The 23,174-nt window shown below is 38.1% G+C and overlaps 1 protein-coding gene across 1 annotated transcript; it reads left to right on the forward strand.

Annotated features, from left to right (window-relative positions):
- The first annotated feature begins 13,836 nt into the window (after window positions 1-13,836).
- LOC107798372 (cytochrome P450 71AU50) lies at window positions 13,837-16,989 on the forward strand. The gene is made up of 2 exons (XM_016621344.2): window positions 13,837-15,347; window positions 16,120-16,989. The coding sequence occupies exons 1-2, from the start codon at window positions 14,466-14,468 to the stop codon at window positions 16,735-16,737; spliced, it is 1,500 nt and encodes a 499-aa protein (XP_016476830.2). The 5' UTR covers window positions 13,837-14,465; the 3' UTR covers window positions 16,738-16,989.
- The last annotated feature ends 6,185 nt before the right edge of the window (window positions 16,990-23,174 follow it).

Here is a 23,174-nt window from a genome sequence, read left to right on the forward strand (position 1 = left end):
ACCATCAACCAAATATTCCTCTCTAATAAGAAAAATAAATCTAAGCATCAACATATTGCTACCAACATACCCTATCACAAGTTTACGGCAAATTACATGCTTAAAGGAGCACAAACACTCAATTTAACACTGACATAGTCTTCAAAGAAGAAACCTCTATCCTAGGAGTATTTCCTAAAAAATTCTTTGCATATTTTACTTTAAGAAAAATCAGTTTCTTCTCCTCGATTTTGTAATTTTGAAATATACTGCTATTTAGCTGGTTTCAATTTTTCTTATAAAAAAAATCAGAATAACAAAATATTGAATTATACATATGTAAGATTTTAGGAATTTGGTTTCCTTTCTTTCCTTTTAGCTATTTTGAAAATTTAATTATTGCAACTTAGTTGGGTTTAATTTTTAAAAGAAATATAAGAATAACTAAAATACTGAATTATTAATTGTGATGATAATTTAATGTTTGATTTTAAGTTGGACTCCACAAAGACTTGGTATCAAAAACAAATATACATGGACGACTCTAATGGTGAAGAAATTCGGGATGGAATAGAATTTTGTTACATCCACGTGTAATTGCTCATTTTCGGGTAATTATTAATTGTGATGATACATTAATGATTGTTCTGGTTGAAGTAAAATAGAATTGTTACTTGGACGTATTATTTGTCATTAATTGTGATGACAATTTAATGTTTAATTCTAACTCGGGCTTGACAAAAACTAATATACACAGATTTATTTAAGTCTCCAAATTTGGAATGAAATTAAAGCAAATAAAATATCTAAATTTAGTTGGAATTATAATTTTATCCAACATATATGATACTTATGAAGGGTAAAAAAGACGAACGACATTTCGGTAAAGGCCTTCGTGCTTTTAATATAGTATTAGTCTCTATGTACGTGCATTGCACGTAAATGTTTAGTCAGTTATTTATATATAAAAGAGCAAAAATTAAATTTATTATAGATATATGAAAGAACAAGAAATTAGATTTATTAAAAGTTACATACAATCTTTTAAATTAAAAATCAATCATATTATCAACATAATAGTTGGATTCAAAACGAAAGAACATCGTATTAAAAGCATGCTTTAAAAACAAATCATATTATCAATATTTGTCTTTTTTGTAAAGTCTTTCGAAACTTATTCCTGAATTTTATTATAATTTTGCTACGTTAAACAATTAAGTCATTTGAAGAGGATGCTTATTCAGTAGTCGTGTGATAGTGAGTCATATTGCTTTCAAACAATTTTTAGTAAGTTTTGTTACACATGCCAAATAATAGATTAAGAAGGAAATGTATTTATATTAGTTTCTTCGCAGTTCTTTCATAATATTTTTTTTTTGAATCACTCGAGTTTTAATTCATTTGCTCTTTATGTTTGCGGCCGAGATAAATATTTGAATCTAACCTTGTTTGTCCGGTTATAGTCCAAGTAGGATTGGTATGCCGACATTGGAAATTTTATGCTGTCTGAGAAGAAGTAGGCTACTATCACAAAGACGCAAAACGATAAAGACCCAAACGAATTTGACCCAAATTCAACTTAGTAGGCTTGACCGTATGTGTAGTTTAAATCGAAAAAGAATTTTAGCCTTAGATGATTTACAATTATATCCTTAAATTATACAAATATTTAAGGTTATAAAAGTCAATCAATATCTCGGGGATATTTTAGTCGTTCAATATTTAATACAAATTATTCGTACTTTTATAATAATATAAATAGATATAGATATAGATAGATAGATTCTTTCCCCTAATTAAATCTACATTTTCTCTCCCCTGTCAACACCAAAACTACTTCAGATTTTAGATAGAGAGCTTATTAGAAGCTTCAAAAATATCTAAATTTAAATTTAAAAACAGAAACCATAATGGTAAACATCCAAATGCTTTCATCTTAGCTAATGATTTATTTCCTTCTTATTTGGTCGGCCATCAGAAGTCAAGCTCAACCAAAGCTGTATTTTAGTTGTTTAACGCCTCTCAAATTCATTTGGGCTGCTGGCGTCATTTTTCAATGATGGCAACTTGGTTTTTGTTACTCGGTTAGACTGTTACCGGTGGTTATAAAATCATTGATTAGTTATCGCTATTTATCCGAAAAAATGGTTAAAGTTGAATTTGTACGTAGTTCTAAGAATATTTGGTATAACTTAACACAAATCGTAAGGATAAATAGAAATTATCAAATACGAATTGTAAAGAATAAAAAATACACAAGGTTGGAAAGAAGATGATTTAAGGACTAAGCAAGATGAATTAATCTATAAAGCCAAAAAAAATAATCCTTCAATATATGAGAGTATGGTATTTTTGTTACAATGTTAGATAAAAACTGCCCTTTACAGAAATGTAGCCATCCTCTTATAGTGGAGGATCCTACTTTAGATATAATTAAAAATATATAGTGGGAAACCCATGATAAATCAGCTTTTTCCTAATTTCCGCCGAGATTCTCTCCCTTAGTGCGGTTGCAACGGCTCTTGTCTATGAGCTCGAGCTTGATCGGACTCGGTGCTGGTCAATATTATTTTTAGAGCTCGACGCGGACTTGAGCTCGATGCCGACTTGGGATCTGGTAATGACTCGGGCTCGGTATCGGTTGGCCTTTGCCCCTTAAGCTCGATTCTATAATATCTCATCATAGTTCGATTCGGACACGAGCTCGATAATGACTTCGAACTCGGTGTTTGACCTATACCTAAAATCTGAAGCTCGTTTGTACCATCTTTGGAACCCATCTCGATATTACAAAGTCTTCCTTTGGTCCACTATGATCCCATCTCGATCAATCGTAAAAGACCGAAATTAATTTCGACCGTATACAGATAGTCCCCTCATTTCTCGAGAAGGATGCGGTGAGAAACGATATGATTTATCAATGGCTCGATTGGATATGCGCTGACGTTTGCATCGAGCCCGATCATGATGTACGTGATAGCTGTCCCGTCGATTTAGCTTACCAAGGCATTTAATACGTGTCAGACGGTGGTCGGCCACCGCTGATATTGAACCGCCATTGCTTCAATCTATAAATAGCCCTTCCTTTTACCATTTATCACTTTTACATCTTTAATCTTCCAAATTTTCCAAATTTCTTTTCGTATCTTCTGAGTTCATTCGCAAATCTGCGATTCTTTTCTGCAAAATCCTTCTTCAAAACCACCAAATCTTTGTCATCTTCTTTAAATCCAAAAATGGTGAAAACATCAAAAACCGTCCCTCCAAAAGAAAAAGCTTCTTCTTCCCAATGTGTCGCCGACAAAACACCTGTGGATCCACGGCCTGAGGAGTACGTTCCGGCGGCGTGTGTTCTTACCTCCGATTTTAAGGTCGACAAAGGCTCTTCGGTTCCGGGCCGATGTGAGCCGGTATTGAGACATATGTGTTCGATAACCGGGGAATATCTCGAATAGGTAAAAAAGGATTGTAACTGGGGAAACAAAGAAGTGGTAGTCCCTTCTCCCGAAGAGGATATTATCACTCATGTGGAAGGGCTTTTAAGTGTGTACACTTACCCTTTCACGTTAGGCCCCCTCAACCATGCTATCATTAATTTTTGCCGTAAATACCAAATAACTTTAGGCCAAATCCATCCTTCTTTTTGGCGGATCGTTATTCTGATCCGTTTCTTTGTGAGCAAAATCTAGGGAATGTCTTTCACCCTCGACCACCTCATTAGATTGTACTGTCCCTGCCTCTTTCGAGGCGGGTTAATAAAACTACAGCGCCGGGCAACCAAGGTTCTGTTCTCGAGCATAGATGAGGATAAGGATAGAGGCTGGATGGGAAGGTTCGTTCGAGTGAAGACGTCAGACCTGATACCAGCCGAGAAGATGCCATATCCTGAAGAATGGAACATGAAGGGTAAGTGTAACTCGGCTGATATCTCCCATTGTTTTGCCTCTTTGTTTCCTTTCTTACTGATATCCCCTTTTGTGGTGCATCGGTTCCTTGGATTCCCAGTGCAGTTTCCGACTTCAAGGATTGGGTATGGGCCCTGGCTTCGGCTTCTACGTACGCCGAGCACTCATGGCGCGATTTGTCAAGGGGCCGATGAGAGGCCAAAAATCATGGTAAACTCCTTCCTCGCATTATTGATAGTTCGAACTATTTTTCGTACACTCAGATCAATTTTCTTGTGTGTAGGTTTGGGCAAGGATGCGGTTCTGAGACCCCTGTTCGGTGAGGAGTAAACTTCGGCCCCGATTTATAAACCGGCAAAGGACAATAAGAGAAAAAGGGCCTCTACTTCCGAAAATCCAAAACCGAAGGCTCGTAAATCGAGGAAAAAAACTATCCCCTTAACCTTAGAATCAGTTCGGCGTCTGAGGGATGAAGACGAGGAAGAAGAAAAAGACGACGGGTCCGTACTGGTGGCCCGAGCGAAGAAAACCATCGATGTCCCATATGCAGCTGGATCGATGGTGGTTTACAAGGCTCCGCCTCAAACTGAGGGTATATCGGAGAAAGATTTGGGCAAAAATCCCGAGCCGTTGAGTATCGAGGATAGCTCTCATCGAAGTCGACGGATGGTGGATATGTCTGAAGAGCTGTCCCTGACTCTCTTCGAACCGAAGAGAATGCCCCAAGTGACTCACTTGGGGCAGTTGTAATTGAAGACTCCCCCACTTTCCCTGCTTTTTTCGAAGGGGCAATTCAGGAAGCCCAAGCTTTGGGGGCCCTCGATATGAACCGATCTCATGAAGGAGAGGATCCCTTTCGTGATTTTTTTACCAGTGTCGAGGACGTTGCCGACACTAGTGATGCATCAGATCTTTTCCTCCAAGTGCAACAGGCTTTGAATCGGGTAAGCCTTAACTTACTTAGTTGGTAATGCCCTTTATGTTTATTTTTCTTTTTCTAACTTCGTTTCTTCTTTCTTGGCAGGCCGCAGCAGTTCATCGAGAAGCATGTTCTCAGTGTGGAACCGAGCTGCGTCGATATTAGGCCGACCTTCAACGGGTCACGGAGGAGAGGAACACCCTTAAACTCCTCATAGGGCAGAGGGGAGAGGAAATCAAAGACCTCTGAGCTGAGTTGGCCAAGGCTCACCAAGATCAGACCGATATGTCCGAGCAGGTAATGATACTTTTAAAAGCCTATGTGCTCGATACCGGAACATTGGCTAAGTTTTCGGTCTCACAGCTGTAGCGAAAAATTGAGATGATCGGGAAACTCCGTGAGGAGGTCGATGTGGTAAAAGCAGAGTCTTTGAAGTGGAAAGAAGGTATGGACCGTTTTGCTACAGAGAAAGAGGCTGCTCGAGCCCAATTATCATCGGTCGAAAACCAGCTTCAAAGTATGAAGGAGAAAAGCTCAGTTCAAACAAGAAGAATAGAGGAACTCGAGGCTCGGTTGGCCTCTGAACTTGCCAAGGCCGAATCTGATGCCGAAAAGGCAAAGGCCGATGCGGATGCATTCGTGGCCGTCTATCGGGCCGATGCTGAAGCTGCTCAGGTACAAGCAAGAGAGGCAGCCGAGACCGCAAACACTCGAGCATATTAGGTTGCTGAACGTGCTAAGTGCCGATCTCAGAGGGAGACCCCCGAGGAAATCCATCCTCGAGGTTTCGACCTTACTGAAGATATAAAAAGGGCTAAAGAGCTCGAAGCCGATGCTGAAGCCTTGGCTTCTGATGATGATGACGATAATGGGTTCGAGAGCGGGGAGGAGCCCGATGGAGAAGAGACAGCCCCCGGAGATAGCCAAGAAACTTAGTCCTTAGTTTCTATTTCGGATGTTGCAAACAATCATGTAAACACTCTTGTATATAGATATTTATATAAATATCTTTTCCCATCTCACCTCTGTTTTATTTTCTGCCTTGTGAAGATTTTGTTTCATTCATGCCTTATGAAGGTTTTCATAAGGCTTTAGGCAATTTTAGATTAATTTTGGACCTTGTAGCCTTTATAACCGAGTGAGTGCTTGCTCAAACTTGAAATAAGGTAGCCTGTAGGCTTAGTAGTCGAGTGAGTGATTTGAACTCGAAGTAATGTAGCCCGTAGGCTTTAGTAGTCGAGTGAATGATTCGAACTTGACGTAATGTAGCCCGTAGGCTTAGTAGTCGAGTGAGTGATTCGAACTCGAAGTATTGTAGCCCGTAGGTTTAGTAGTCGAGTGAGTGATTCAAACTCGAAGTAATGTAGCCCGTAAGCTTATTAGTCGAGTGAGTGATTCGAACTCGAAGTAATATAGCCCGTAGGCTTAGTAGTCGAGTGAGTGATTCGAACTCGAAGTAATGTAGCCCGTAGGCTTAGTAGTCGAGTGAGTGATTCGAACTCGAAGTAATATAGCCCGTAAGCTTAGTAGCCGAGTGAGTGATTCGAACTCGAAGTAATGTAGCCCGTAGGCTTAGTAGTCGAGTGGGTGATTCGAACTCGAAGTAAAATATAGCCCGTAGGCTTAGTAAATAGTCCCCGAGTGACAATGGTTGCTTGAACTCGAGTCGGTGTAGCACTTGGGCTTTATAGTCGAGTGAGTGTTGTTCGAACTCGTTGATTTTTCGGTTGGCAGTCCCCGATTCATGGGGTAATGGTTGGCACTTAAACTTGTTTGCATAATAGATCTCGAAATAGAGGAATTTTTCTTGGATATAAGATATCGGTAAAGAAGAAATATTTCTTTGTAAGTCGTTATACATGTGCTCATATTTTGTGTCAGGGCTCGAGCCAACTATATGGGCATGGCTCGTTTGAACATTTGGCCTTTACAAGTTTTTTTGTCGAGACCCTATTACCATGAAATAGCGAAGTAACTTCATTTGCACCGTACTTGATGATTATCGTTGATATGTTCGATGACAGTGGTATGCCCCCTAATATTCGAGGCCTCCTGTCTCAAATACTATTGAATTGTTTTGAGTTAGCATGATCAATGATTGCCTCATTATAAAATCTTGCCAAAAAACCCATTTGGGACAAAACCGGTCTAAGGGAAAGAGAGTGCAACGCATGCTTTCAGACCTAAAGTTTCGTGCTGAATAATCCATCTTTGTTCCTAATCGAATTCATTAGCCTTCGTCTTTGGTTGAACACCTGCAAGGGTTAGTTTTGAAATATAATTAAAAAGGGGGAGGGGGGGCGTACCTTAGCAGTAGTATCATTTTAGCCGTTATCACACCGAGCTCGTAGGATTTCCATTATACAACCGGTATCGGTCTTTGATCGATCTCTGTTCTCTGTTGGCAGTCCTTTTAATGATGGACCTAGAACCCAACTGGTCATCTTCGATTATTATTTTGGATTGATATCGATTATGCGCATCGGCCCAAGTAATAGCTCGGTACTCGATCAGGTTATGCTTCAGCCTCCGTGAAGCCATCGAGCTTCGTTCGTTTAGACCTTGAGTGAAATCTTGAACATCCCAATCGTCCGTGACTGGTGGTAAATCCATTCGTTCCATTTGGAAACGAGATACGATCTCTCTTAACATCTCGTTATCCTTTTGTCTTACCTTGAACAGGTCCGACTTCCCGATCTCGACCTTTATGACCCCGGTGTGCGCTTTTACGAAGGAATCTGCAAGCATAGCAAAAGAATCGATAGAATTAGATGGTAAATTATGATACCATAATATTGCTCCCTTTGACAGGGTTTCACCAAATTTCTTCAATAATACGGATTCGATTTCATCGTCCTCTAGGTCGTTCCCTTTAATGGCACATGTGTAAGAAGTGACATGTTCGTTGGGGCCGGTAGTTCCGTTATACTTAGAAATCTCGGGCATGTGGAATTTCTTTGGAATCGGTTTGGGAGTCGTGCTTGGGGGGAAAGGCCTTTGTATGGATTTTTTGGAATCTAAGCTCTTCAATATCGGGAGTGCCCCCGGAATCTGATCAAACCCTGGAGTTGTATGTTTCTATCTTTTTGATGTTTTCTTCGATCCTCTTTTCTCCTGATTCTATTCGTTTTGTCAGTTCTTCGAACATCTTAACAATTTCGAGATTAGTCCCCGATTCTTGCTCATTTGACCTTATTACAGCTGGCTCTGTTCTGTGGGTGATTTCTCGGGGTGGACTGGGCTCCGATCTACTCGGTACCTGTGTCTGACTCTGCAACTGAGCTATCGCTACCTGTTGAGCTTGCAACATTTCAAAAATCATACGCAAGCTGATTCCATTTTCCTCAATGTTATGGGTGTCTCAAGGTGAAGATCGAGTACCACCATGAATGCTATTTTCAGGCTTAGAACGCTGGTTTTCCTCAATAGCCATATGCGAATTAACGTCCAAGGGTACTTCGACTCGGGCCCCAACGACATCGACAAGCTGCCTTTCGGCCCTGGTTGTCAAGTTGTTATTTTCTCCTTGAAGGCCAGCTTCATTGTCGATAGGTAAGGCCATTAATTGAAAGTTCGTTGTTACTAATTCGAAATCAAAGATACTTTCAACAACAAGTGGAAGAGGGTGCGTTTAGCAGATTCGTACCAAATAACTACTGTTATCCTTAGCCCCACGGTGGGCCCCAAACTATTTACCCAAAAAAACGGATAGAGTTGAATTTGTGCGTAGTTCTAAAGATATGTGGTATAACTTAACACAAATCGTAAGGATAAATAGAAATTATCAAATACGGATTGTAAAGAATGAAAAATACACAAGATTGGAAAGAAGATGATTTAAGGACTAAGCAAGATGAATCAATATATGAAGCCAAAAAGAATAATCCTTCAATATTGGAGAGTATGGTAATTTTGTTACAATGTAAGATAAAAATTGCCCTTTACAGAAATGTAGCCATCCTCTTATAGTGGAGGATCCTACTATAGATATAATTAAAAATACATAGTGGGGAACTCATGATAAATCAGCTTTTCCCTAATCCCGCCGAGATTCTCTCCGTTAGTGCGGTTGCAACGACTCTTGTCTGTGAGCTGGAGCTTGATCGGGCTAGGTGATGGTCAGTATTATTTTTAGAGCTCGATGCGGACTTGAGCTCGATGCCGACTCGGGATCTGGTGATGACTCGGGCTCGGTATCGGTTGGCCTTTGCCCCTTAAGCTCGATTCTATAACATCTCATCATAGTTCGATTAGGACCCGAGCTCGATAATGACTTCGAACTCGGTGTTTGACCTATACCTGAAATCTGAAGCTCGTTCGTACCATCTTCGGAACCCATCTCGATATTACGAAATCTTTCTTTGGTCCATTATGATCCCATCTCGATCAATCGTACGAAAGCCGAAATCAATTTCGACCATATACAATCGCTATAATTAAATAAAAATCAGAGCAGAAAAATAGAGCTGAAGAAGTAACAATAAGATTTGACACCTCATATGAATCCTGTGGCGACAAAATACGGGAGAGATACTAGGTATATAAGTAAATAAGTCTTAGACTCGAATGACATATTTTAAAGTTATGCGAGCCTGGACCTAAAGTGGATAATATCACTAGTGTAATGAGGTATTACATAGGGCATCAGAGCCACTCTGCGTGTGATAAAAATCGAGAGAGATGTTAGACACATAAATAAATAAATCTTAGATTCTAATGATGTGTTTTAAAATTGTGCCGGCCGGGGCCCAAAGTTGACAATATCACTAATTAACTGTTACATAAGATTCATTTTTTGTCCTAATAGATGAGGCGGGGTTTGTCTTCTTTCTTTTTTCCAGTTTTCTTTATGGTTTTTTAATGCCTTTTTTGTTACACTTATCAATTCTTTTTCTTTCAAAGTATACGCGTCATTTAATAATTGGTTTACTTTATACGTCAATAGGGAGTGCGTTTTACTTTATGGATACGGGTGTTGAGAAGACACTTTCATTTGATCACTAGAAAGGCAAAATATAGTTAAAGTTAGGTTCATGTCTCTCACATTTCAACTTACTTAACGATCAAATAAACACTTTTTATTGGCCAAATTATGCCTTCTGAACATCTGTGTCTGTAATGACACGTGTAATTATCACCTTAATAATAACTTAATAAAAAAACTCAAAAAGAATAATTCTTCCTCTTCCAAAAAACAGACCCCCCCCTCCCGGTCCCTCCCCAACTTCTTCTTAAAATCTAAACCAGACCCCTTCCCTCCTCCGTCTTCTTCTCTAGCACTCCCCTCACCCCAAAACCAACGACCTTTTTTCAAAACTTTTACTCTAATGCCCTTTAATAATTCCTTTTTAAATCTGCAAACTGAGAAACTATCTGCCCACCATCACAGAACCTCATCGGAAACGCTCACCTCCGACGACCTCTCTCTTCATCTCCTTACCATCTGAGTTTCCTAGTCTCTTTCCCTTTATCCTTTTTTTTTTTTTGATCTCGTGCTTTTTTTGATTTGCAGTACCAAATGGCCAAACAAAGAAACAAATTGCTCATCTTTTTTTAATTTTCTGTTCGTTCTACTTCCTTGCTTAATTTTTCACTTTAATTTGAATCTTACTGGGATTTTTTTTAATAACTTTTACAAACTGCATCTCCTTGTTGAGGTGGTGGCGTGAGGGTGGTATTGAGGTTGTGGCTTGATTGTGATGGTGGGTAGGGCTTGATTGGGGATGAAGAAATCGGGATCCACATAAAAATATTAAAGCAAAAATATAATTTTATGCATCTTCACGCGCTCAAATTTGAGTGAGAGACACTCATTTTGCCATGTCAGCCACGAGTATCCAAAGAAACACATTTGTGCTAAGTTGAAGTCTATTTAATCATTGAGTAAGTTAGAGTGTAAGATTGACATTTGAGGTTAATTTTAAAGGTTAATTTTAAATGTCTATATATGGACTATATAGGTATTTAGCCTTAAAAATATGTTAGGAATTAGAATGTTTACAACACTTCCTTTCATATTTCTAATGTTGCCCGTGACAGAACCAGACCCTGTTTCCTTTGTGATATTCTTAGATATTTTTTCCACGTGGAACTGATACCAGCATATCCTTGATTACTCAATAAAATTTAAAATAAATAATTAGTTGAATTAGTAAAGGATTTTACTTATATTAAAGCAACAAGAGATGTCTGTAAAGAGTGTCATGGCCACCCATCATTGAAGATTTTATTCGGCTTTGTCCATTTTTATTTTTCTTTTTAAATAACTTTGTTGAAATTAAAAAAAACAAGTTATAGCTATACCCAATAGAAAAAATGACACTAGTATGAAGGAATGTGATAATGACCAAAATGAATAAATCTAAGTGCATCAAGCGAAATGTTTCAGCAGAACATTAATTAATCTGCAATTCAAATCTTTGTCCTACTTTTCTTGTTATATATAGTTAATTGCCGCACAAACAAATTTAAAATTTAACAAAAGCTTTTTTCCGTTAATTCTTATTATTCGATGCAATTGAAAAAGAAATTACTCTTTGATTATCGAGTTCTAATTAACAAATTATAGCACCTTAAAAGGTTCATTTTAGAAATTCAGTTTATTTTTTTTTTTAAAAAAAACATATATTAGGATTTTGAACTCATATGGATATTCTAGTACATGAATAGGAAGTTAGGAACTGCCGAATATAAGACGTTTTCCTAAAATCAAGTGGAACCAACTTTTGCAAATTTTTCAATAATTTAAATAGAAGTAACCAAGGCTCTTCTGAATAAAATTTAATTAAGAAATTGGATCTCAAGTTTTACTAAATTATAATTATAAAAGCGAACTAAGGCCCCGTATGTTCATAAATTTTTTTTCTATTTTTCAAAAAAAAAAAAAATCAAAAATGTGTTTGCTTTTTTGTAAGTTTTTAGAATTTTTTTTGAAAATGAGTTTTTCAAAACCCAAAAACTGGTTTTGGCGACTTTTTCAAAATTTTCAGAATTTGTTTTCCCGTTCACAAAACTGCAATATTTTTTCAAGTAAAATGCATGTTCAAACAAATTTCAAAATCCAAATACCATTTTTAACTTAATTCTAAATACTACTTTCTTTCAAAAATAACAATTTTTATGTTCAAACGCCTACTAAATCTGTCGCTGTCAAATACAGCCCCTAGTTCCAAAATAGCTGAAAAGATAATAATTTTATCAAGATTCGTATTTTTTTTGGGTCCTTTTTTAAATTTTTGAGAACAAACAAATTACAAAACAAAAGGCTTAAAACGTGCATAAGTCTCTTTCTATCAATTATTGTCCCTATAGGGGTGTACAAAGAAAATCGATAAATTGCACCAACCCAATAACCCAGGTCAAACCGAGAAAAAATCCCGATTGTGTTTTGGTGTTAGAAAAAAAAACCCGACCATAATTGATTTGGTTTGGTTTTAACTAAAAAAAGTTAAACCGAAACAAAACTAAAAAAATTTATGCATATAAATATTTATTGTAATATAATTTATAAATATTTCTTAAACTTGTTCAAAGTTTTATCTTTAAAAATATTATTTAAAGTTTGCACTTAACATTCTTGAATGATCTAATAAATTTTATAACCCATAAAAGTAGTAAGTCAAATAAAGTTCAAAATAATAATAATGCTAATAAAGAAAATTTAATTCAACACTAGGAAAGACAATAGTGTTGGATATCTATTTTTTAATTTTGCATTGATTTATAATGAAAATGTATAACCTAGTTTATCTTTTTTTTTTATTTTTATGCTTAGTTGTGTAAGTAATAGTACTTATTAGTTATACTTATTTTAGCACGATCTATATAGTATTTTTAGATTATGTTAATTTTTATTATGGTGTATTAATTAGTAATATTTTCTTTGTGCGATTTTATTATCTATGTTATTGAATATTTTAGTACAATGTTACGGCACATATCATATTATTATTATTATTATTATTATTATTATTATTATTATTATTATTATTATTATTATTATTATTATTATTATTATTATTATTATTATTATTATTATTATATTTTAGAGTCCCAATAATCTTTTTTTTATCTCTTAAAAAATACTTATTTAGTAAAAGTTATATATTTTGTGCTATTAAGACTTTACAGGAAAAAAATTCGAAAACCCGAAAAAAACCGAAAAATCCTAGAAAAACCGAGATTGAAAAACTCGATTTTATTGGTTTGGTTTATAAAATTAAAAACCCAACACCATTAGTTTGATTTGGTAATTGAAAAATCCGAACCAACCCGACCTATTTACACCCCTAATTGTCCCTTTCCTTTACCTACTTCTATATTTCTCCTGTCAGAAAAAAAAGGCATAGCAATCTCACCTTCTGTTTTTTGGCCGAAATCATCGAATGGAATACTTACAATAGTAACGTTTAATAATCTTCAATGTATAGGTACTTCACTTTTTCGTAGAGATGGTCTAAAGGAAATTAAAAAATTTATTTGCAAATCACTGCATATTTATGCTTAAGCAGTAGTTTTCGCCAAGTGCCTGTTAATTTTCCTTAGTTTGAGCATTTTATATTAATGCTTTGGTTCTCTACAATACATTTTTGACATGTTATACCTACTTTTAGTTTAAGATTTCTCTCAAATTAAGACTCGTGTATTGAAACTGATAAGAGTGTATTGAATTTGTCCAGTGACAAGTGGAAGGTAATCCTAACAAAATGTGCAGAGCCATAGAAAGTAGACCTAACAAAATGTGCAGAGCCATAGAAACCAACTACTACCAATTGGCAAATTATTATCCACGTATGAATAGACTACACACATGTACAAAGACATATAAAACAGAAGATCAAAATTGTCAAGTAGCATAATAATTTACAGGGAGCTGCAGTACATTCATTTCTCAGCCATTCAAATTTCTTCACGTGATGATTGATAATATAAAGACGAAAATGTCCTCTATATGGTCCATATTTTACAGAAGAGAGGACAAGATCCTAATTAAAGTGAATGAAAGGCTAGTCATTTCTTTTACTTGTACCATTTAATTCACATGCAGTCTATTTCATAGAAGACAGTAGATAGTAAGATGCGTCAAAGCAAACATTTGCTCGCAAAGTCATGTGCTATGAATGTATAAGCATGTAAAGAGTACATGTCTTCGGCTACCAAATACTCTAATAACACTTAAAAAGCTAGAGCAAGGCTAATTGAAAACAAACCGAATTATTTATTGTGTCATAAGACCCTTACGGACACGCCCCACAGAGTCTGTGTGAACTCATACGACATGCGTTCTTTCATTTCTTGGTTCGAACTGTTAGTTGAATTAGCCGGCAAACAATCGGCGATTGTCTCACAGACACAAGTGTTCAAAAGACACACTTCTAAATGATCACTAGTATAGTTAAAATGTCTACTTGAAGTTGGTACACAAGTTTAAAGAGATGTCTATGAATTTCGGCATTTAAATATGACCATCAGTAAGTGACTATATGTTCTCCCAGTAATAAATGAGTATTTTCTTTACCTTTTCCCTTTGTGCCTTTTTGTCATGTGAGCTATTTTTGCCGTCCAATTTCCACCACAATTCCTCTGCTTCCACAAAGAGCTATAAGTACTACCTTTTCAACAAGTAAATTAGTAGTAGCAAAAAGGGGCTGTGAATTCCATCCATGGCTTCTCTTTGGCTAGCTCTTGCAGTAGTTGTCCTGTTTTTTCTTCTTCTTCAAGAACTGCAGAAGAAGTTCAGTAAGAAGAAAAAGAAACTTCCACCAGGGCCAAGAGGGCTTCCACTTCTTGGAAATCTACACATGGTAGGCGAGAATCTTCACCAAGATCTTCACAAAATAGCCAAGAAATATGGCCCAATAATGACTATCCGCTTTGGTCTTGTACCTGTCATTGTTGCTTCCTCTCCTCATGCTGCAGAACAATTCTTGAAGAATCATGATTTGGTTTTTGCCAGCAGACCGTATAATGAAGTTCCTCAGCATATTTTCTATGAACGGAGGAATCTGGTATCAGCCAAGTACGGACCATATTGGAGAAACATGCGCAAATTGTGCACTCTGCAATTGCTAAGCAATGCCAAGATCCATCAATTTCAGCCTATGAGGAAACAAGAACTCGGAATTCTTGTGAATTTCCTCAAACATGCGGCGTCTGAAGGCACTGTGATTGATCTTAGTGCTAAAGTTGCATCTCTTAGCGCGAACATGTCTTGTCTGATGATATTTGGGAAGAAGTACATGGACGAGGATCTTGGCGATAAGGGTTTCAAAGCTCTGATTCAAGATATACTGCACATAGCAGCATTGCCAAATTTTGCTGAATTCTTTCCCTTTCTTCGTGTTCTTGATCTCCAGGGATTTGCTCGTCGTATGAAGGAATTAGCTAAGCTTTTTGATGAGTTCCTGGAGAGAGTTATTGATGAACATGTTCAATCCACTGAGCAGAAGCAAGCAAAAGACATGGTTGATACACTGATGAGTATTATGCAATCTAAAGAAGCTGAATTCGAGTTTGATCGTCGACATATCAAAGCTATTTTGCTGGTAATGTTCACTCTAATTCCACATTTGTAAATAGTCGGCCAGATTCAATGTTTACTTTTCTAGTCAGTATACGTAGATTATACATTAATTATACATAGTTATACATATATTATATATAAATTATGTATATATTATACATCCGTCGGCTTTTTTTAGTTTAAAAGATTAGATGGACGGCTATTTGGGTTAATTCTTCAAAATATTAGGCAAGTAGTACAAGTTCATTTCCCCTTGAGGATAATGGTATTTAGAAAGGGGAACACATAAAACACAAAATCTCTGAATGATGCTCACAATGGTATTAAGAAAAGGGGAACACATAAAACACATATATTCATTCTCTAGTTCGAGCTTATAAATATTTTGAGATATTACTATTAGTTATCTTATCATATATCCCATGCTGCAAAACTAGTTTCTTATGTTGGTATAACAGTTTTTTAACAAAGTCTTTGACGATTTCTACAAAATGATTTTATTCACTCTATAATTTCACTTGCTATAGGTCAACAAGGTTACATATAGTTCTGTTTATGTAATGATACTGAACTTTGCTTCATGTCATACACCGTTTTACTACTACTACTATGATGTCTGTTATGAAATCTTTACTTGATAGACCAACTCTAATTTAGTGGCATTCTTCGAATGTAATAAGCTTTATTATTTTTTCTGGCCTTCTCTTGGACTGTAGAAAGCAAACTCAGCTGAAGTTTCCAGTTTTCAGTATGTTATGAGTTTAATAACTAAAGAATAGTGCTGATATGTGTAGGACTTGCTGATAGCTTCAATGGATACTTCATCAACAACAATCGAATGGACTCTAACGGAACTTTTAAGGCATCCTGAAGTGATGAAAAAGCTCCAGAATGAGTTGGAACAAGTAGTTGGTAGAAACAGGATGGTGGAAGAATCAGATTTAGAAAGTCTGGAGTATTTGGATATGGTCATAAAAGAAGGTTGTAGGCTCCATCCAGTTGCACCATTATTGCTTCCTCATGAGTCTATTGAAGATTGCACGGTTGATGGTTTTCATTTACCTAAAGGATCCCGACTTTTGCTTAATGTTTGGGCAATCGGGAGAGATTCAGACACTTGGATTGAGCCAGAAAAGTTCAAACCTGAGAGGTTTCAAGGAAGCAATGTTGATCTCCGAGGACGAAATTATGAACTTTTACCATTTGGCTCTGGGAGAAGAGGCTGCCCTGGTTTACAGCTCGGGCTTACCATCGTTCGTTTGGTGGTTGCACAATTGGTTCACTGCTTTGATTGGGAGCTACCAAATGGCATGCTGCCAAAAGATATTGACATGACTGAAAAATTTGGATTAGTAACAGCTAGAGCTCAACATCTAATGGCGATTCCTACTTATCGATTGCATATAAAGTAAAATGCAAATGTCAAAATAAGTCAAGGAGATGCACTGCCATTGGTTTGAATAAGATGAGGGTTAGACCAAAAAGGAGGGCATTTGTTTGTATTTCCTATTGTATGTTGAACTTATTTTTGAACAAGTACCTTTGTTATATTTCTTCTAAGTTTGCCTTAAGAAACACCAGAACATAAATAAGATGAGGGTTAGACCAAAAAGGAGGGCATTTGTTTGTATTTCCTATAGTATGTTGAACTTATTTTTGAACAAGTACCTTTCTTATATTTCTTCTAAGTTTGCCTTAAGAAACACCGGAACATAAATAACGTATCTAAGTTCAAGTCATCGCCTCATTAATATATGTATATTCTCCTCATAAAGTGAACAAATATATAATGCCTCATAAATATTGTTTATCCGAAAAACGGTACAGTTGAATTTGTTCGTAGTTTCTAGACAAGTGAATTAATTTGATCTAAAAAGTAATGAAATAACTGATCAAATATGAAATACTTAGCCTTAGAATGTAGATGAAACAACAGAGCTAATGAATCTGGGAACAAGGTTTTCGGGTACAACAATGATAAGATCAAAAGCGAGAGAATCAAATTGTATTAAAATGCTGTATAGAATATAATATAAGTTAGCCAGAAAATTCGTGTCTTTACAATGATAACCGAGCTCTCTATTTATAGCTATGTCTAGGGAAGGAGGACCTAGGATCATGCCCTTCTTTAATGTCAATTATGAGGGCCATTGATGAAGATGTAACGTTAGACATAAATACCAAATTCCTTATAACGGGCCATCATCCTTAATGCTGTAAAATATTCCGTATTAAATGTTAATGGACACAAAGCATTTAATACTTCTTTTATGATCATTATTCCTTCCGGTGATAAGCGGAATATCTATGTTCGGTGGCCATCTCTATCTTGTATTTCACGTGTCCTTCCTTTAAGCGGCTACGTGTCATGTCGTATTTTTTCCTATACAGATAGTCCCCCTACTTTTCGGTGACATAACTTTGTGTTATTGGGAAGTTGGTAGAAACACTCTTTTGGCGAAAATTACTATAATTCCTTTTGAAGGCCACTGACGGTTGATTAGACGCCTGTCTCTCCGTATTTAATGACTTGAACACGTGTCTTCCTATGATTTAGCACGCCTTTTGCCGATTATCGAGGTAATCATGGCCATGAATTTAGCCGCCAAAATTTTAGTTATACGCATCATCCTTCGCTTATGTACTTCATAATCTCTAAAACTTCTAATTTGCAAATTTATTTCCCAACTTTTCTCTGATTTTCTTCGAACCACAAATTTTCCTTCCTTCTATTCCAATGGCTCCCTCTTCAAAATGTGCTAGTTCTTCAAAGGGCAAGAACAAAACCGAGGATTCCGTTCCTCCAACGGTGGGTTCCATCATCCCAAGAAGGCTTAGTACTTTGAAGAATTTTGAAGAGAAACTTCCTACTGCTAACCCTCGCACATGGGCTGTTAGTAGGTACCCATATTCTATTTGCCCTTCCAGTATTCCTGCTGTGAAGGAGGACTGCCGCTGTCATGAGTTGGACATCATTGCTCCTGACCTAGCGGAGCGAGTGACCCTTCCCAGGGAAGGGTTTATATATTTTTTCACGTATCCTTTTACTTTGGGTGCGTTTTCTTTGAGCGGAGAGCTTGATTCCGTGATTGCAGAGTTTTGCCTTCCCTACCAAGTGTGTTTGGCATAGGTAAGTCCTTCAGTGTGAATGATGGTTGCCTGCCTTCGACGTCTGTGCCTAGAAATTGGAGATGAGCTAACCTTAGCTTATATGATGAATCTCTATTCCCCCAAAATCTTCCGCGAGGGAATGATAAACCTATGCAAGCGTGACACCATGATTTGTTGTCTAGCATGGATGACGACAACGACTGTGGGTGGATGGAACGGTTCGTTGCAGTTGCCACCAGTGAAATTATTTCAACAAAGGCATCATTCTTTTTCCGGTTGCTTGGAACCGCTCCCGTAAATTCTCTTTAATACATCTTTTCTTACTAAATACTCTTTCATGCTTGTATTGATCCTTCAACCTTCGTTTGTTACAGCGACTCGATGGATCTCACCGATGATAGAAGTCTTGGATCGGTGAGTTCAGAAGAACTTGGACATCACAACACCCGAAACCCGTTTGTGGAAAGAACTGTCCATTAAGTACGGGTGGAAGGCCAAAAATCATGGAAACTTTAATTTACCTCATTTCCACTTTTTGTGTATGAAGAACTTGATTAAACCGTTCTGACTTGCTCACGAAATTAGGTCTACCTACGGGCTTAGTTGATATCCCTGAGGAGGATGTTCTGGCTGACTCTGCTGATGCGGCGAGGCTGCTTCAGGAGGTACTTACTCGAACAGGCGTATCCGGGCCTGCTTCGGGCGCAAGCGTTTCTTTACGGAGTCCCCGGCTAGAGAACAAGTAACCAAAAAGGAGACGCTCCTCTGCGGCCGAGGAAAAGAATAAGAGGGCAAAGGTTGATGCCCCCGAATCATCTCCAGTGGCGATAGTGACTGGTCCTCCTTTCGGGCCGGTCATAGACACTGTGATGATCGACGATGATGAAGAAGCTAGTAATGAGGGAGCTTTTTTACATAGAAGTATACGATCCTCATCATCTCAACATGATGCTCAACCTGTTGAGACAATTGCAACAACTAAAGATGACGTCTCAACACTTTGGGGAGAATTTGATTTGGTAGATAATGCCAATTCCCGCTCTCGGGGCCCCAATTGCTGTTACCGATACAGCAAGGCTGAGTACCGGGTCCATGCCGTCTTTGGTTGGCGAGCATCAAATAACCAGCACTGCATTTGATGCAGCTGCTTCTCACTTTTCCACTCCATCAGCTTTATCTCCACCTTTACCATCACAAGTAACTGCTACATCATTCCCATCTTTATCCACTCTTCCAACAACAGTTGCTACATCATCTCCATCGGCCGCACCTGGACATGAAGAAGGTATCCCTCCTCCACAGTCCCCAGTTCATGGGACTGAAGATCCACAAAGGAGGAGGAGTGTTACCCTTTCGGTCTCCACCGGGTGCAACTTGCTTTCGAGGCCGGTGGAGTTTGCTAACTATCTGAAGCCTTTGACTTCAGAAAAAGACTGGGAGAAGATTCAGACACTCTCGTGGGAGTGTTTGTTGAACAATGCTATGCATAACGCGACATCGGTACGTTTCTTTCTTCCCCTGTTATTTCCCCTACTTTTGAATGAATGTATTTTGAGTTTTACCTCTTCTTGTTTTGCAGGCCAATTTTCTTGCTTCTGAGGGCCTTCAAAGGTTGATTTGTGAGAAGGAAGAACTTTTGAACGGGATCATTTTTGGCAGAACGGGACCAGATTGTTCTCGGCCTCTCAAAACTAGAAAATAGAGCCACCAAGGCCGATGTTTTGGAAGCTCGTTTGCATCAAAGCGAGCAAGAAGTGATAACCCTTAGCCAAGAAGTTGGCCCGCTGAGGGTTAGATTTGATGAAGCCAAGGCTAAATGGGTTGATGTCCTAGACGCCATTCTTGCTGCAACCGATCGTGAGGCTGCCTCCCCTGAAAGAGTGATTAACTTAGAGGCAACCTTAAACTCCAAAAGCGAAGAGCTTGCTGCTGTGGTAGCGAAACATGCCCAGTTGGAGGAGAAGTACAGGAAAACTATCGAGCATTATAGGCTCTATAGTTCAACTATCCGTGAGCTCGATATCAGTCTCAAATCTGCTAGGTCCGCCCGGGAAAACCTTTCTGCCAAAATTACTCAACTCAAAGAAGAACTTAAGCACCGAACGGCTTTCCTCATTGTTCAAAAAACTTATTTCATGTATAGTATGAGGAGAAAAACCTTGGAAGAGGCCAAGACCGGTATCATTGACATTGATGCCAAAATTGCTAAGGCCAGAGAGCTTGAGTTGGCTACAAAAAATGGACTCCCGGCGCAGTTTGACGCTCCAGGTTCTTCTGATTCCGGTTTTGAATTTTCGGAAACTGAAGAGGGATCGGAAGGTGATGATCCCGAAGACCAAGCTGGGGAAAACGTTGAGCCATTGGTGGAACCAACTCCCGGGAATGCCGATACTTCTCTTCCTCCTGATTCTTAGCTTTTTCTTTATTTTTCTATTTTGTACCTTTATCACTCTATTGCTCCCTTGTAAATAAAAATATATTTTTTGCTCAAGTATCGTTTGAGTCTTATTTTCGTTTTGAATATTCATGCAAGTCTTTAACTTTCGTACTTGCTTAAGTATTCTGCACATGTTGTTCTATTCATGCTTTATTGTGTGTGATCTCGGATGCTTTTTCTTTGAAGCATTTCGGTTCCGAGAACTATCCCTATTACATGAGGGTTTAAATAGTATTTGCGCAATTTTGCTTTTTGCGTCTTTTTCGTATGCAGCTTCGGGTGTAATTTTCCCCGATGACTTTATGGATTTCGGGAATTGATTCATCCGGAACCAACCCTTTAACGTGAGGGTTTTTATAAGAGAGGACCCTCTTATGTTTACGGTGCTCTTGAAGAGGACGTCTCTTGTTCATTACGGCACAAACATTTAAAGTACTTGTTTAACTTTCAAATGGTAAAATTAATCATCGTTTAGACAAGAAACAAGATAAAAATAAAAGAATTTCATTTCATTTAATTCCTTCTATTTTCAAACGTACATAAGCATTTTGCTATGCAGAAAAGAAATTGCCATGACTTGTGGCTATATAGATATTGCAATGACTTGTGGCTATCTTGTACAACTTGTTTCTACGGGGCTGGCTACGCAATCCCCGATCCCGATGATATATTCTGTTCCGGATTTACATTCCCCGGTTGACGTGGCATTCAGTGTTGCCGTAACCTCATATCATTCCCCCTAGTGTCCGAATGCGAAGAATGCGAATTGGAACACTGGAAGCCTTGTACCTTCGAAGATCCCACCAATGAATTGCTATGTAATCCTTCACTCGGCAACATATCTTGTTTCCCATTAGGAACCCATGCTATCAAGCGAAAGAATACCTAACAATCCTCTAGTGGTTTGTGCTCGTGAACGATCGGGTAACCTCTTTTCGGTAGCAAACTTAACTTCTTGGTGGGAATTTGCTATCGAAGAAAAGATTATCTAATCGTCCCTGAGTGGAAACTTGCTTATTTTCCTTGTTATAAAAGGTCTTATCACTACTGTCTTCATAGTATGCTTTCCGTCATTGCCTCATTAAAAACCTTGCCAGAAAAACTCAATTGGAAAAAAAATTGAACAAAGGGAAAAAGAGTGCAGAATATACTTTCCGTTTGACTGTTGTTCGTCAGCAGTAATATCTTTTTAGGTGAGCCACGTTCCAGTTGCTGGGCAACTTGTCTCTATTTTGGTTCTCCAACTCGTATGATCCTTTCCCAGTGATAGCTGAAACCCGGTAAGGGCCTTCCCATGTTGGGCCTAACTTTCCCGAGTTGAGTTCCCAGGTGTTTTGAGTTACCTTTATCAAGACCAAGTCTCCTACTTTGAAATATCAGAGGTTGGCTCTTCGATTATAATAACGCTCCATTCTCTGTTTTTGGGCCGCCATTCTGACATACGCCAAGTCCTTGCGTTCCTCGAGCAACTCCAAGTTAATTAGCATTGCTTCGTTGTTAGATCGTTCGCTCGCCTCGAAATACCTTAAGGTTGGTTCCCCCACTTCCACCGGTATCAAAGATTCTGCACCGTATACAAGGGAAAAAGGGGTCTCTCCCGTGCTTGACTTGGCTGTTGTTCGGTAGGCCCATAGAACCCCAGGTAATTCTTCGGGCCAGCTGCATTTTGCTGCTTCCAACCTTTTCTTGAGGTTTTGAATAATCACTTTGTTTGTTGACTCCGCTTGACCATTTGCGCTCGGATGATAAGGTGAAGAGGTAATCCTCTTTATCTTCAAGGAACTTTGTAACTTTTGCGCCGATAAACTGTGGCCCATTGTCGCATGCAATCTCTTTTGGTATTCCAAACCTGCAAATTATATTTTTCCACAGGAAGTTGACCACTTCACATTCTCCGATCTTCTAATAAGGACCTGCCTCCACCCATTTAGAAAAATAGTCAGTCAAAATTAAAAGAAACCTTACCTTTCAAGGAGCCAGTGGTAGTGGTCACGATGTCCATCTCCCATTTTATGAATGGCCACGGGGACATAACCAAATGTAGGGGTTCTGCTGGTTGATGTACTAGTGGTGCGTAGCATTGGCATTTATCACATTTTCGTACGAAGTCTTTGGCATCTTGTTCCATACGGGGCCAGTAATATCTTGCCCAAACTAATTTTAGCACCAAAGAATCTGCACCCGAGTGGTTGCCGCATATCCCTTCATGGACTTCTCTCATGACATAATTAGCTTCCGATGCTCCTAAGCACCGGACCAACGGGCCTTGAAAGGATTTTCTGTATAATTGGCCTTTCTTAA

The sequence above is a fragment of the Nicotiana tabacum genome, chromosome 13 (assembly GCF_000715075.1).
Source record: "Nicotiana tabacum cultivar K326 chromosome 13, ASM71507v2, whole genome shotgun sequence".
Classification (NCBI taxonomy): Eukaryota; Viridiplantae; Streptophyta; class Magnoliopsida; order Solanales; family Solanaceae; genus Nicotiana; species Nicotiana tabacum.